Here is a 17,506-nt window from a genome sequence, read left to right on the forward strand (position 1 = left end):
AGCTGTTTTCATTTGCATCTTGACTTCATAATGTGATATTTAAACTATTTCATTCTCCTGGGGGGTATTCCAGAAAGCAGATTATGTGAAAGTTAACCCTGGGATGAGGGAAACTGAGATATCATTTTATTAAGAGAGGCAACTGAAACTCTGAGTTAGTCACAGTGTTCATTTTCACTGCTAATTTTTGTTTTGTTTTAGTCATAGTCTTTTCACTAAAATACAATGTAGTTTTTGTCAATATTTAATCATCAGAATTATTTCATATTTAGTCTAGTTTTAGTCAACTAAATGACATTAAGATTTTCATGGACTATATGTGTTACAGATATAATCAGATATAATCTTATGCTGTGTATTTTAGTTGACTATTTCTCTTAAACTCTTAGACTAAAAATACAGCATAGGATTTTATACATGTTTTCAAAGAATTAATTACCATTCATCAACCTGATTTGTAAATACATACATATTTGATGGGATCAATGCGTAAGACCACATGATCACATAGGTTCTGATCGTGACAAAATTTGTGGCAAAATTATAGTTTAATTTTAATTAGTTGATGAAAACATAAATATAGTTTGATATAGTTTGTCTTATCAAGATTTTTTTTTTTGTAATTAGTCATTGTCTAGGATTGTCCCTTAAAAAAATCTAGTCCCTAAAAACTATGACGAAAATTGTTAGTCAACAAAATTAACGCTGGTTCGTCACTATGGTAACAGACTCTGTGAAAATAACCTGCTTTCTGGCAGGTTTACTATAAAAACCCTGAGTTTCTACCTGTCTCCTGCCCATTCCTTCCCAATCCGATTAATATCAAAACCCAGAAATCAATGAGGAATTCTGTAGGATTGCAGGCGACTGATTTGGATTTCATTTATTCCATTATTTTAAATTATGATATAGATTCTGCTATGACCTCAGAGTGGGTTCAGTAGCTTCATTAGCTGTCATTTTGCATTTCATCATCCTCTTCCTCCTCCTCCTTCTGTGATGCAGGAAAAGATACTGTTTCAGAATACTTTGAACTATCATCTAAGGCAAGATCTGAGTATAGAATACTTATAGCTGCGGGGTGTTCAATTGTTTCATTAGTCGGTGGCTGAACGAGACAGATCACACCATCCACATTGAAACTTTGTATAGTTTTATATATATGTTTTATTTTTTTAAACAATGAAAGTCTATGCTTGCATGGGATGTAGGCAATTGTGTCCTGGGGGTTGACAGGCTCAGATGAGCTTCAGACACCGATCGGTCACGGTGTTGGCTAAGGGCTTCTCGATCTCGGTCAGAGGTGTGGGAGGTTGCCCTCCACCCATTTTTTAAGCTGAGCAGAACCTAAATATTCCTAACTGTATGCTACGATCTTAAATACGGTTAAATGTTAAGTCAAGGGAATAGTACCTGCAAAGTTGCGCGTTGACTCGGGTGGCAATTTTCTCCCATGGCCTTCATTTCTCTCTCATTTGCGGTTGCAGCAGTGTTACATTTACACAGAAATATGTGCTTATACTCTCCATCGGCACGCAATAGGATCTCCAACTCCATCAGGGTAAAATAACTGAATCGTGGTTTTCTGTCGTCGTGGTGACTCATGCTATCTGGGCTCCATTGATGATGGCTCTGTATAGTGCTTGTGCACACGCGCAACTCAAGGTAAACATACTCAGAGTTGACCGAACTATTACAGATCAGCTGCTCAGGAATCTCAGAGTAAGTCAACTCAGAGTTTAGGGATGGATTCAGAATTTGTTGAACCTCCTACCTGGAATAACCCCGGTCACAGGACATGGACATATTAGCTTAACTCAGGCTAAAACCAGGGACACATGATAATTATTAAGGAATATATCACTCCTGTATATACTGAATCTTTTTTTTTACCCCATGTGTAGACCATGACAAATGCACAATGATTGAAAAAGTAACTAAGAAAATATAATTATGTAGTAGAGTAAATATTGGTATGTATTTATAAATGGTGTGTTGTTAAAGGATTTAGGACGTGAGTTCCCACCCCTTCTCTATCCTTTGACATTGTCCCTCGATACGCTCCGTGTCCTTACAGAGCTACAGCCTAAAGAATGGTCAGGCTTAGCTAAGGTAGACAAATCCCTGTGTTATCACTGGACCTGGAAATGAGAGTTTAAGACCTCAGAGTGCTAACTGCTCTGGGCCAGTCTGCTCTAGTTTGGCATGGTTGTGCAGTTTCGCAGTAGTTGCTGTCTAGCTTGGCTGGACTTGGCAAAGCTGTGGTTCAAGAGATCGCCACCACCTGCCAACACCGGGGTCCATCCATATGTTCAGCGGTGAAGGTCCATGACAGATTGCACGAACTTGTGTCACATTCAGCCTCGATTTTCTTTTTACGAAGCTTCTCTCCAGAATAGATAAGACCACAACAAAACTATAATAGTGTGAAGATGATATATTCACATGTGGAAAGCTGGTGTTTGTTTGTATGTTAGTTATTCTTCCTTTTAAGTCATGTTTTTATTTTAATACTGGCCATTTTGAATGTTTATGAAGATTACGTTTGCCAGCTCAGATGTGGCGGTACTACTATTCTGTGACATATCACTGAATATGAAGCCGCTGATCCTTCTTTGACCTCTAAAGTCAAACTCGATTTGTCATAACAGTGTTTGTGAATGTGTTGTGTGTGTGTGTGTGTGTGTGTACCTGTCTGACTGACTGATCTGTGGCACATTCTGAACAGCTGAAGACCTAATGGTCCAGCTGGAGACAGATGGCCTCTCGATAACTCTATACCCCCCAGCCAATACTCACACTCTGTGACTCTCCCTCATGCACATACAAGCACACACACACACACACACGCACACACATCAAAAACACAATGCACACAGAAACACAGAGGATGGAGTAGATTGTTAATCCATTATAAACCCTGAGGGAACACATTTCTCAATATGAGTTTAATGTTTCACAACAATTTTGAACAATATTCTGGCAGTGTTATGTTTGGCAGCTTAGGTTTCCTGTGGGCGACAAGGTTGAAAAAAAAACAACTAATTCTTCCTTTTTTTTTTTTAAGATTTTTCCACTTTTATTATTTTTGATTCTTTAAAAGTATCAACTATAAAATATGTCAAATTCCTACTACAAATCTATTATTGCTAAAGCAATCTAAAACTGGACTGATTCCAGTAGATCCAAACAAAGTATCATTGGCACGTTGTGACCAAAACACTAAATGTAAAAAAGGACATCTGTCCTGACTCGCCTCAGAGAACGTGTTTGTCACATGCCTCTGCTGTGAGGTCACTTCAGCTCACAGATTGAAAGGAAGGGATGGCAGACGCCTCACTATAATGTTTCTGCAGCCTTTTGACAAGTTGCTGCTAAAACAGATTTGTGTGAAAAAGGAAAAGATGCATATTTCTCCAGAGGTTTTCCTCATTAGACATGACAGTATTGCTGTTGTTTTCTTTTTGACTCTGTGGTTGCTCCAGTTTGGCTACAGACATAAAAAGACCAGATCTCAGATCATACACTACCTAATTTAATCACTTTTGAATCAAAAATTTACTCACTAGCAACACAGCTTTTTTTTTTTGCCAAGCAGTTTTGCACTTGAGTAATTGTCACATTAGCTCAGTGTTGATCGGTGCATACATTGTAAAACTGGAAATGTTACTGGTTAACCTCAGTAAACACATTAACCACTTCATTTTTTCATCTTAGGGAAAACATTCATTCAAGCAGGTTGAGATTGTATAAAGAAGCAGGTGTAGATGATATTGGTTATACAGTCACCAACATATGGGCCACTCGTGTCCCATGTGGACGTACCTGCCTCCACTGTTGTCATCTAATTATGCAGAGCAAACAAATCTATCTGCCTGCTGCTCCACACCAACTTCTATGAGTTTTGGTTATTTCATCGCATAGATGTTCTTGACTGATTAATGACTTGGGTGAAATGAAAAAAAAAAAAAAAATTCTACTCATTCTTTACTGTGATCTGATATTTTAGGTAGTAAAAACATGAAATAACACTGTGCTCTTACTCGTTTATGAAAGTGCGTGATTTATTAAAAAAATAAAACTTGGGGTTTAGCAGATAATAACTTTCTGTATCAACAGTTTAACATCTACATATCTGATCCATCCATCTATTTTCTGACTCATTTGCTGCTTTTAAGGGACGCAGGGGTTCTGCTGGTGCTTATCTCCAGCTGTCATTGAGCGCTAGGCAGGAGTACAAACTGTACAGGGCACCAGTCCATCGCAGGGCAAAACACACAGACAAACAACCACTCACACTCCCGTTAACTCCTTTGGACAATTCAGAGCCTCCAACAAGCCTCACTGTCAATTGTTTTTGATTATGAGAGGAAGCGGGATTACCTGGAGAAAACCCACGCAAGCACAGAGAAAACATGCAAACTCCACACAGAAAGGACCCAAATTTCCACTTCAGGGCTTTAATTTTTTTAGCGATAAATCCATTGTAGTTTTAAGCAGCTTTCAACATCATATATTTTATGCCATTGTGCTGACCTTTAACAGGTGACTCAGTACCTAGCTGAACTATTTTAAAATGTTATTCTAAACTGCAGTGTTAATGCTATACATGAAGTAAGTTTAGATATTCTCCAGGTTGAAAATACTGCAACCTCTGATTATTGTTTACGGCTGGTATCATACAATGACATTTAAAGCTTCTGTTGCCTAAATGATGCTAATTATGATCAAGCAGCCAATGCAAAGGTAAATTTACGATTAATCCTAATGAGAGCTTGTCATATTTCTCTGCAGAGATATGTGAGCCGATTGGTGATCTGAGTCTGCACCGGCTCGTCGATGGTGCCCTCCCTCCCTCTTCACCGCGTCCAGTCGCAGAGACTTCACAGAGAACCTGGACAGCCCACCAGAGGACAGCTAGCACAGCACCATCCCTATCCCCACCCCTTGGCACTGACCCCACCTTGGGGATCACCGTGGCCCCCTGCCTCACATCCGACAAAACTTCATCTGTAGTTCCCCTTGTTCACCACACCACTGCCACTCCCACATCACTTCCAGCTCATGCTGTAAACTCCTGGAGTCCAACAGAAATCCCCCCCAAAACCCCTCTGCTAGCGCCTCTATCTACTACAATGATGGAGCCCGTCTCTGCACTGACAGAGGAGTGTCTTCTTCAGCCTACCCGCACCTGCCTCGGCTGCTTCATTGAAACCCGAGATGCAGCTGACCCTAGCTCCATCCAGAACACTCCTCATGTTGCCAACACCAACCCTGATACTGGGTTAAGTGTAAGAATAGGTGACATAGGGCGTGAGGACTTCTCTGACATCAACAACATCAGCATCCAGTGCCTGAGCCATGCCGGAGAGACAGTGAGTCACTTCGGAGAGCAGCTCCTCCCTGACCAGCTGCTTAATTTCACTTTGCCAAAAGCCCCTGGTGAGAGTAAGAGAGTGGATGAAAACAAAGCAACAGAAGTCTGTGTGGACCCAGAGGAAGATCCAACAGCTAAGAACCTGTATGAGGGTTTATTATTGGACAAGGTTAGTGGGGAAGAGGTTCTGCTGGCCAATGCTGGGCAGGATTGGGGTTACTTTGAATCTTTTATTAGTGAGAGTAAAATGGAGCTGCTGGACCTTTGTTCTAAAAATGAACTGTCGGTCAACCTTTTCTCTGAAGAAGATGTTGACAAACTCTTTGATGATGAGGATGATGATTCAGCACTAAGTAGCGATGTCTGTTCGTTGAAGATTCGGTATGAATCTTTCCAGGACAACATGAGGGAAAAGACAAATGTGCTACAGGAAGAGACACAGTTAAATTTCTTTCCTAGTGTCCTGGCAAACTGTGCCAAGAAAGAGGAAGGAGCAGGCATTTTGAAAAGTCGCACTGAGCAGCTCCAGCCCAAAGCTGAGGAGCTCATCCTGGAGGCAGCACAAGAAGGAAAGACCATAGACTGCAGTGATAGGAGCCCACTTGATGGCTCCCAAGGCTCACCCATGTCTACTCCCAAAGTCAACTACCTAATTGACTTCAATTCAACAGAGGAGTCAGGAGAATACAGCGATGACAGTTCCTGCACTGGATCCTCCTCTGACACGCTTCAGGAATCCAAGTCGAAAAAAGGACACTCAAAAAGAATTCTCAGCCCCTTCAACCCTCTGAATTATGGTTTGCGCTCTAAAAGAAAGGTTCGATACAGTGATGATTACTTGTATGACGTTGACTCGATTGAAAATGAGAAGAATGCTGAGAAAAAAGATAAAGCTCCCTCTGGTCAGAAAGAAGAGGAGGATGTGGACTGGTGTCCTAAAAAACGTCGAAAATCTTGCCGAAAAGAACCACCCGTGGTCATCAAGTACATCATCATCAACAGGTTTAAAGGAGAGAGGCTCATGTCAGTGAAACTGGGAAAGCTGGACCCTGTGGATGATACTGTGAGCCTAAATGCTGACACAGTTAGCAAATATAAAACACTGGCTCCTCTGAAGGATTTCTGGCAGGAGAAGCTAAGACAGAGACAGGAACAGCTTAAACTGGCTGGTAAAGATAAACAACGCAGTTTTCATTTAAACGGGCGCCATCATCGTCCTTTCAATTCCAATCATCCCAAAAGGAAATACAAGTTTGCAAACAGGCTTAAGGTTCAGAGAATTCACACTGTGGAACAATCTCCCAAAGCACAGGGCTCACCTCTCTATGATCAGGGCCAAGGAGGTGTCACTAAAGAGGAGTCCACCCCCACGGTAGGAGGAATAATAGCAGCCCCAGGCCTACCAGTCACATTTGACACAAATTTCATCACACACACAGTCACAGCCAAGAGCCGATCTCAGGAGAGGGAGGAGAGAGAAGGGAGAAGACTGGGAGGAAATAAAACAGTCAGGATAAGGAAATTCAAAAGCGAAGCCAGGCTGAGGAGCAAGAAAATGAAAGAGGCAGAGGGAGAGGAAGGGAGGAGCATAACAAATGAAACGCATGCCCATGTCACTGCGACACAGATTGAGAACGCAACTGCTGGGTTAGAACAGGTTAGCTCAACTGCAGTCAAACCCCATTTCTCTGAAGGTACCACCAATGCTCATGCATCCGAGGAAAAATTCCCTTTTGTTTCATCTACTTGCTCTGCTGACAAAGTTCCCTCCTCCGAAGAGGTCGAGACGGGGGTCCCTGTTATCCCTGGGGGCTATCTGCAGACCCTTTTAGATGCTACAGACTCCTCTGGTGGAGCAGCTATCTCTTATTTTTCCCAGCAATCTTCTCGGCAGCAGTATTCTCTCGGGTTGTCCCTGGAGGAGAAACAGTTTTCGTCACTGCAACTCGCACAGAGCTGTGTGCTATCTCCCCCCTCTGAGTCAGAGCTTCAGCAATCTCCCCAGAACTGCCCCAGCTTCCCTCAGATGTGGCACCCACAGCTCTGTGCAGGCCACAACCAGAGTTTTGGCCCTGACACCCCTGAGACTCCCATCTTACCAAACAATTTCCCAAATGCAGTACCCTTGAATGACAACCTACCAGTGTCTAACTACAGCCAGTTGAGCCCAGAGGCTGACAGCCTGCTATATGAGAAAAGCTACCTGGCTGAGGCTGGGCTGCAGCCTGAGGCAGAACTGCAAGTGTGTCAGTCTGCTTGCATTGAGGGTCAGGTGCAATACCAGAGAGGGTCCCTTAGTACAGACAATGGCAGACTCATCAGCTATGACTCGGTTGGGTCTTTATCAGCCTCCAGCAATTACAGCTCCCTGAGCCTCAAGTCTTGTGAGCGAGAGGGTGAGGAGGAGGGCAGAGATAGCTTCTTAGCTCATTGCAGCCCTAAAGTGGTGATTCAGCAAAGTGTGGATGCCCTAACCCCTCTTAGGGAGTCTTCAGACCTCCTAGATATTTCAAACTTCACCCCTGACAAGTTTAGACACTCATCACTATCAGAGCTTTCCCCTCCCGAGACACCAAACCTGTCCCCCCAGGTGATGGGGCGAGAAATGAAGATAGCAGGAAGTGTTGGGGAATATCAGGATGTAAATGAAATGAGCATCGACTGCAACAGGGAGGTAAAGTGGAACTGTGATGTTACACAGCAACAGGAGCATACCACCGGTGTGTACACTGTGGAGGAAAGCCAGTTTCCACTTCACAACTTCAACAGTCAGGACGTCTTAGGATCAGATAAAAAGGAGCAGGCAGGAGCAGATTTTGATGAACAGACTGTTGAGATGTTGGCTGGTGCTAAGAGCATAAAGTCAAAGAGGAAAGGTAATTGCAAGCAGGCTGCTGCAGGACAGAACCCAAAGAAAGTTTCTACACCCAGAGCTCCAAAATCAGAAAAGGTGAAGACCCCTAAACAGAACTCACGCTCCACCAAAAAGATAAAGGCCATGTTAGAGGGCAAGGCAGCAAAGAATCAGGCAGGAGGGTGTGGAGCAGGCCTGATAGATGGTAGCAGCACCGGGGAGTGGCCGGGCTCGGGCTGGTCCGAGCCAGGCCACAGCCTGGTGGGAGATGACCAGAGAGAATTTGAGGAGCCCTCAAATATTCTTTCTAACATTGTCTCTGGTATGGCTGAGGTCCAAAGGTTCATGATGGCATCCATTGAACCGCTGTGGAACCCCATGTCTGAAGCCTGCATGCCATCAGAGGCCAACAGTCTCAACCTGAAGACCCTCAAAATATTGGCAGGAACAGAGGCTGATCTCAAGAAAAAAGGAGCTGCTCTTAGTGGGACAGGGAGAGGCAGAAAGGCGGGGGGCAAGGGAGGAAAGAACCAGGCCAAATTTAACCCCTCTCATCCTTTATTCCCTCAACTAGCTCTGGGCTGCAACATGTTTGATAAACCCAACTTCATCAACCCTGGGCCTGTGCACAAGAAGCTATACCGCCACAAGACCAGTGCAAAGTTCCCTCGAATTGAGACACTGAAGGGGAAGCGAGCTGAGAGAGACCCAAATAAGGACATAGCACTGATGACCTCTTTTGAGAAACTGAGGTAATATTTTGTTATGAGCCGCTGTTGCCACCCCTCGCACTTTCCTCTCACCACCTGCTCAGCCCTCCCTCCCAAACATACCTACACTGACGCTATGCCAGAGCTGCATGAGTACTTTGTTTCCCATGCCTACTCCCACTTCCTTTTAACCCCCAGAAGAGGAATTAATATCTGCATGAAAAACTTCTCGTACTTTGCAAACTACCTATTGAGTGATTGTGTCAAGCTTGATTGAGATTTGAAACCAACATGGCTGCATTTTTCTGGCTTTTGTTGTTCCGGCCTTGTTTGTTCTTCTTATAGTTGTTTTTGTATTTATTTTTTGTCTGAAAAAAAGATTAAGCCTTGAAAACAGTTCTGTCTCCTTTTTAAGGAACTTTGTTTTTGTATTTTCTTAGCAAAACCAGCTTCCCTAAATTATATATTTATTTCCCCTTTTTTCCTAAAGATGTAGCTATATAAACAAATGCATTGAGTGACATCTGCGCCCCCTCCTCATCTGTTTTTGTATGCAGAACATGGATGTCCAGTTGTTGCTGTCCCTCATACACTGCCCGGCTCATGCTAAGAGGGAATCCGACAATTAATGAGCCACATTTAAACCTGAGACATCTTAAAACACAAGATGGGACCATTTTGTATTGATGACATATCAGACATGTTTAATTTTTCTCAATGTTGGAATGATGCCTCATTTCCTTTTATCCAGCGTTTCATTTCCTTCTGGACTTTAAAGGAACTGGTTAACTAAATTTACATTTTTACACCTTGCAAATTCATAAAGCACCACACTCAGAGTATTTTTGTCAATGTTGTTGTACAGGGACATGCAATATTTGCAAAAAAAAAAAAAAGAAAAGAAAAAAAAAGAAGATAATTATGATCTTAAAATCAATGTGCCAAAAGTAACAATGCTGTGTAAATGACCTCTTATGTGTGAATATTGGCTGTTCCACTTTTCTATTCATTGGAATATTGGCTGCTTGTGTAGGAGACTCCTTACTTGCAACTACAGGAATTCTTTATTTCAGACTTTTCCCTCTTGTCTGACGAACGGCACCAACAGCTGGCAGTGGTACACCACCACTCACTAAACCAAATCAGAAAGACTCTGAATTCTCCTCATTTTCCCCACTTTGTTTGCCAAATTCAATTTACCTCAACATCCCCTGGCAGCATTAGAAGAGAAGCAAAGGGAAGATCTGCTCTGACAGCTATAGTAGAGTAAGGAGATTAAAAAAAAAAGAAGAGAGATGCGCAAACATACTTCTTTCTGGATCAAGAGGGGTGCAGTGTAGATGTCTGGGGTAAAAAGGGAATTAATTGTCATTTGAGGCTGTGCCTCACTGAGTAATTGTTTGTACTGAAAATATAAGGCCATTTATTACTCACAGAGATTTCTGATGCACGCGTCAGTTGTGAATGAACATTTTTGCAGTTCGATTAATGTGAATGTGAAAGCAGTTTTCAGAACAAGTGGAATCAGTAATATTTGTAAATGAAAGAAAGCATGTGTTTGCATTGGATCAACATGGGACGTTGTCTTCTTTTATCAGGTCATATTAAGTCAAATGTAACATTTGTTCACATTCTCATGCAATTTATTTCCTAACACTGCCATTGTATGTTGCACCACTGTTAAGTGGCGCCCTTGATTCTCATTTTTTTTTTTACCCCCTCGACTTTTCTGTTGTTGCTGCTGTTTTTACATGTCTTTAATGGTCATCTCAGTTTTATTGAGTCAATATTCTGGCAGAAAATATTGTGACCAGACATTCAAAGCCAAAAAAGGCACAGACTGAAAAGAAGCATTATGTTGTACTATCAAATCCAGTGTAATCCCAGACCGTTGCCATTAATTGCTTTGGGCTCATTCACTACCTCATGGCTCTGAAATTAACATCTCAAGTCCACCAAAAAGGAACCATGCAATCATGTGCTCACCATGTGTTTTTAAATCAGTGGATTTTTATATGTTAAATTAGATGACTATAAGAACTACTTTTATGAAAATATATACAAAGAAGTCATCAGGTTACTTTTCTTTTTTTTTTTAAATTATCAATTTCATTTTTAAGCACAATGGTGATTGTTTGAGACTGCACAGAGATGTGTGGACACATTGAATAATTGATCCAAGAACAGGCCTTGTCACCCTGGATATTTCTTGACGCAATTCTGACGCACAGATTACACTGATTGATTACTTGCCTATGGATAGAATTTGTATCAATCGCTGTCTCTTTGTTCTTTCCTGGATGCCATAATCTGTTGTTTCTTTTCTTCAGTGTATCAGGGTTAGGACCAAGACAAGCTGCTGATGGGAAGCTTCACATGGGCTGTGAGCCCGTTTAGTCTGCCTTCTCTCATTTCTGCCTATTGTCAAATTGAATGTACTTCTTTGTTCATATATTTGTTCTTCTTGTTTCTAAAATGTGCCACTGTTGAGCTGCCTCATGTTAATGGTGCTACGAAAGCCGACAATTGATTTCTGTTCAGTTTTCTTTTCTTTTTTTTTTTCATTCGTTTCCCCAGATTTAACGGAAAAAAGAAATGCAAAATAGATTAGGTACCAACCCTCTTTATGAATGTATATTATGATGTTATGTTTGATGTATTTACTTCATGATTCTTTGACACTGATTGGAATTACTTTTGCTCTTTTCATCAAAAGATTACCGAGCTTTATATATACTGTCTAGAGTTGTTACCAGAAGGAATCTTAATGAACTCTTGACACTACAAAATCTTGTATATTTTTTGTGTGCCAATTTGTAACATATTTTGTAAGTGTATATTTTTCTTAGAAAGTGCTGTGAAGTATTTGTGTGTGTGAGTAACCTTTTATGCGCCTCTCTGGGCAGTGGAAAGGATATCCAATGACAAGTCTCTGGTTTTAAAAACCAAAATTTGAAAGAATCAAACAGAAAACTAGAAATATTTACATTTTGTTGGAAGTTTTGTAATAAGACCATGATCTTGTTGTTGGAGTGTTGTGTTACTGTGCAAAACACAAGTGAGAAAAGAAAAAAGAAAACTTGGAAAAAATATAATTTGTGAACAATTTGCTGTTTTATAGATTTTCATGTAAATTATTTGAGTATTCTTTTGTTTTTTTTGTTTTGTTGTAACTGTTGCAAATGGTTTTAAATATTTGTGATCAAGCCTGTATGGTGATAATGTAATATTGGTAACTTGCTGAGTTTTTGTAATAATGTTTATGGAGTAAATATACAAATTAAAATAAGGTTTTGAATGCTGCTTTCTGAAGAGAGTTAAGTTGTATTTTTTTTTTTATTCCTGCCATCAAGTTATTTATCCAGCCACATATTTATTAATCTTTTCCAGCTACATTATTCAGACTATTTTCCCAGGTAGCTGTGGTCTATATGCACATTTGACAACACATGTTTTCCATATAATGATCCTAAATCTCTCATCACAGGGTTGGATATTGACCAAAACACATAAGGGTTTTTCAAATGTATGAAGCTTCGTCAGAATTACAATGAGAGAAAGCAAATACCACCAAATCCAGAGCTGGAAGACCCACCCTCATCTTTCAGGTCTCTGTTTGGGGGCTGCTGTGGGCTGGAGGTAAAGTACGGGTGTGTCTCCATGTTCCCAACAGCTGAAGATGATCAGGACACAGTGTAAAGAGAACGTCTGGTTGACTTTTATGCATGTCACATTTAATGTGCCATGTTTAACACTCTGTAGGCACAGTGCTCCAACTGTGGTGTGTTCATTGTCCTTTATAAAGTCGGACAAAGCACACAAACAATAGACTTTTTACCTAAAGTTAAATTCATCTGATAAGGGAAAAACTTTCAACTGTCACCAAGTATACAAACTGGTAAAATTGTGGGCTACTTTTTTCAACATGGAAAAGTTAATTTCCTAAAAAGTGAAAATTTTAGTTATTTTGATGAATTTACCTGTTTTTTAAAGAAAGTGTCTATTTGTACGGTTGCCGTACGGACAATCTCCGGTGCTATTGGTACGTTTACCAAAGCACATATACGTAGCGTCTTAGGGTTAGGGTATGACCCTATATCGCAACAATTTTTAGCGTTAGGGTTACGGTTTAGTCTTAGTCACATGACCTAAACTGACCAATGAGGGGCGCTGCGTATGGATAGAATGTCAGTATATTAATATGGCAACCGTACGGATAGCCACTGCCTTTTTTAAATGCATTGTTTAATTTTGACAACTTGGAAAATTGGCCATTGGAAGTATAATTTTATACATCTATTTTATATAAAGAACCGCTGGTGTTTATATAAACTCATAATGGTCCATGGCCACCCCATGCTCGCTGGCGGGCCCTCTTTGGACACCCCATTAACACACCACTGCTACAATAGCAAGGAAGGAAAAAAATCCACATCCTGCTGTGTTTACTCGTGTTACAAAATGCGTGAGTCTAAAAACAACCTTAGTAATTCCAATTAGTAAGTCCCTGCTTGCCACATTGGAAGGTTCTTATACGAAAGTCATTTTAATTTCAGTACAAGTCTAGCGTCGGCTCATGTTTTTTAATGTCATATCTAATTAGCACTCAGGGTCAGCCATTGCTAGAGTGACTGCTCATCCATAACTGTGAGCTCGGCTGCTGTGGTCCACACTGCAATTCACCCTGGCATGCTTAATTGGAGTGGGAGATACAGTCTACAGCCATAAACAGATCCTGTGATGTATGCCTCTAAAATTGTCAGCTGGTATTAGCATTGTTTTTGTTCTTTAGTCACCCGTAGCAGATAAGGAACAAGCAAATTATAGCATGGGATGTCTACTGCAACACATCGTGTACACCTGTGGGTATTAAATGAAACCCCACTTGCTTTGTCAGTAGATGCTTACACTGTGAAAACAACCACAGGCAGCTCTGTCATTAGCACAACAGTTAGTGCTTTTATTTTTGGCTAATATTGCTGAGGGGAACAAAGTAGCTTTGCAAAAGAGTCGGCAAGCATGTTTAGGTTTGCATGATTTTATAATGTAGATCTGCACACACTGGAATTTTCACAATTCTAAATACCATATTTGCATAACACACTTTGCCTTTTCGGCTGCAGATTTGCTGTAATAGATCAGACTACTCTAGCAGAGAAAATCCCTTGGAATGACAGTGTACTCCTGAGTAATCTTTTTAAAGCTTTGGTCCTTTCAGAGGCTTTTTTGTTTTTTGCTTTTTTTTACCACAGCCTATAACGCTTCATGTGCTCAGAGTGCAAGATATGCATTTTTCTGTGAACTCCTATCTGGAACAACACAATAATTAAAGCAAAAAAATAAAATACAACAAGTAACCCAGTTGAGTTTGATGAATTACTGTGATTGATTGTTCAGGTTGATAGATTGATGATCAATGGATATTTGAGCTTGTTGGGAATGGGGTAAGGAACGTTAATATTCTCTCACAAGTTTGTAGCTAATATATTTTCAATATTTTGCTTTCTTTCTTCACATTCAGCTCATTTTTCCTCACATTTAGGACAAAAAAACCCTATATAAAAACAGATTAATACATACAAGACAATTTAGAGACTCCAATCTACCTATTATAGGAGAAAGCTGTAGTGCCTGGAGAAAACCCACACAAGCACGCGGAGAACATGCAAACCACACAGAAAAAACTCCAAGTGCCCACATCAGGGCATGAGCAGAGGACCTTCTTGCTGTGAGGCAAACATGCTAATCACTACCCCACTGTGCACCCCAATTTAAATCTAAATGTTACAGTTATTTTAATATAAATGCTAAATGTGTTGCCGAGTGTAAAACTAAATAAATATTAAAATCATTCCATTGGGTTCAAATCAGGAGGCCCCGATATTTACTCATGTTATTTATTGATTTACAACTTGTATCTTGTGATAAAACAATAGAGTGATAAACAATTTGAAGCAATTGATACACCGCACCAACTAAGAACATAACTTCTAGGCTAGTGACAATGTCCTCAAAAATTTATGATACCGCTACCGTATCATGTAACGATTTATTATGCTGACTCTGCATGCTACATTCATTTATCTGGGATCACTGGATTCAGCACAATCCCACCTTTCCAACAAGCCACCATGTGTGTTTCTACAACGATCCCTGGCTAAGCAACTACAAAATAAATGAGAACATTCTGCATAGATATTCATTTTTTTGTTCCTGACCACAATTATGTCAAGTTTCAAAATGATCAGAGCTTGTGTTATTAATCTATATAAGTTTATATATCTTAACTCCCATAGGCTATATTTTTTATTCTTTTTTAGGTTTGGGATGTATAATGTATATTGTGTCAATTTAACAAAGTTTGCAGTAAAATATTTTAACCTAAGAATCCATTTCATATATGGGAGACCTTAGAGAGGAGGAAAAACATTGTTAGATTTTGTTCTATCTCCGGTAGGGGTATCTCAAAAACTAAAGCCCTTTTTGACAGTTAGTCACTAGCTTATTCTGCTCAACCTTAATGATTTAAATATTCTCTAACTATTTAGGTTTACACTCAGTGACACATTGGGCATTCAGATTCAAATTTACCAGTTACACATTTAGATTTAACATTTAAATTCAGAAATGACATTTCAACCTAATGTTTCAAATTTCACATTTATATTCAGACATGTATTTAGATTTAAGTTTTAAATATAGCATTTTATTTTAACATGGGCACTTAAGCTCTGGGGTGAACACTTAGGTCCTTTCTGTGTGGAGTTTGCATGTTCTCCCTGTGCTTGTGTGGATTTCCTCCAGGTACTCTGGCTTCCTCTCACAATCCAAAAACATGACTGTTAGGTAGATTGGAGTCTCTAAATTGTTTGTAGGAGTGAATGTGAGTGGGAGTGGTTGCCTGTGTGTTGCCCTGCTGTGGACTGGCGCTCTGTCGAGGGTGTACCCCCACCTAATGCTCATTGAGAGCTGGAGCGAGACACCAGCAGACCCCCCTGACCCTGAAAAATAGGAGCAAGTGGGTGAGAAAATGGATGGATTTTTGAGTTTTAACATTTAAATTTAGTATTTTGATTGAAATTTATTTTTGAAATTTAATTTTAGATATTAATTTGATACATATTTTTATTTACACATACACATAATGTTGACAATAAAATATAATGTGTTTTTTTTATTGATCAACATGACTTTCTGTCTTTAATCTGAGTAAAATTAGCTAAAAGAAGAATACATATTTAGGCTCTTTGAGCTTTCTGTCTCTTCCTGCACTGTATGTCTAATTCTGTGATATTATGTATTGTTTTTTTAATTGTGCAAAATAGATAAATAGTTTAAAAAAAAAAAAAATTAAGTATATTTTTTCAAAATAAATAAATACAAATATATATATATATATATATACACAAAATATAATTTGAATCAGCAGTTTTAAAAAAATTATTACTAGATGTTTCAGGTGACCCCATTTTATTTCCAGGCGACCCCAAGGATGGAAAAACCTGATATAGTGCATATTGATTATGCATCAAGATGCTCAAAAATGTGATGTGTTGCTTTTAGCTTGACAGGCTATTTAACATGAATAGGTAAATCCCCATTGGCCTTTGATAGTTCCCTTACATATTAAACTAACTTGAAGACACAAGACACACACACCCTATAGAAAACATAGGCAAATGGTGGCCCGGGGGCCACATGCGGCCCTCTGTCTAATTTTGTGTGCCCCCCAAAACAAAATTGTAATTCATAATGTTTGTTATCTGAAGAACAACATAATACACAAAACTCCAGAAACGCAGAAAACGACAGAGAAATGCACAAAATGTCAAGAAACGTACAAAAAGTTAAAAAAAACACACACACACACACACAAAACGATGAAAAACTAAACAAAAAAGATTCAGAAAACACACAAAATGACAACAAAGACATATGAACAACTACTTAAACACACAAAATGACTACAGAAACAACAATATATACAAAAGGACTTTGAAGAGACATGACATTACACAAAATGACAACAAGAACAGAACAAATATAACAAAAACACATCATGACATGAAAAACACGCAAAAAGACAACAAAAATTCTCCATATTTGACAAGAAAATCTACAAAATGAATTTAAAATCACACAAAATGTGTGTTTTCAAGTTTCTGTTGGTCATTCTTCTAAATGCTGACATGAATGTTGATAATGTGGCCCTCGGAGGATCAGACAATCACATTTTTGTGGCCCCCGCTGTGATAGAAGTTGCCCATGCATCACATTACAGGAAAATAGTGAACAAATATTGAATTGAACTGACCTATATTGTGAGGAGTGTAAGTATGTTTGTGCCACATGACAAATATGTGTTTTCTTTCTTTTTAAAATGACTGTATTTTTGTGCTCTCTTGGGTTTTCCAAACGTGAAGCTGATCTGTTTACTACAGGGTATACATTGTATTTACATTTCCACCGCTGTGTGGCGCTGCAGCAGAGAAGTGACGTTCTGCTGGAAAACAAACAGTCTTTCTCGCTGAAGGGATGTGTTTTTTTTAACCTGAGTTTCGTCTC

General features: G+C 39.7%; 1 protein-coding gene across 2 annotated transcripts in view; it reads left to right on the forward strand.

Moving 5' to 3' along the window:
* nexmifb (neurite extension and migration factor b) overlaps positions 1–12,253 on the forward strand; it is a 76,698-nt gene extending 64,445 nt beyond the window's left edge. For both annotated transcript variants that reach the window (XM_028459457.1, XM_028459458.1), the window contains 2 exons: positions 4,795–8,983; positions 9,499–12,253. In XM_028459457.1, the coding sequence (XP_028315258.1) occupies positions 4,795–8,983; positions 9,499–9,628 (4,319 nt within the window). In that variant the 3' untranslated portion in view covers positions 9,629–12,253. The remainder of the gene's footprint in view (positions 1–4,794; positions 8,984–9,498) is intronic.
* Positions 12,254–17,506: the final 5,253 nt, after the last annotated feature.

The sequence above is a fragment of the Gouania willdenowi genome, chromosome 10 (assembly GCF_900634775.1).
Source record: "Gouania willdenowi chromosome 10, fGouWil2.1, whole genome shotgun sequence".
Taxonomy (NCBI): domain Eukaryota; kingdom Metazoa; phylum Chordata; class Actinopteri; order Blenniiformes; family Gobiesocidae; genus Gouania; species Gouania willdenowi.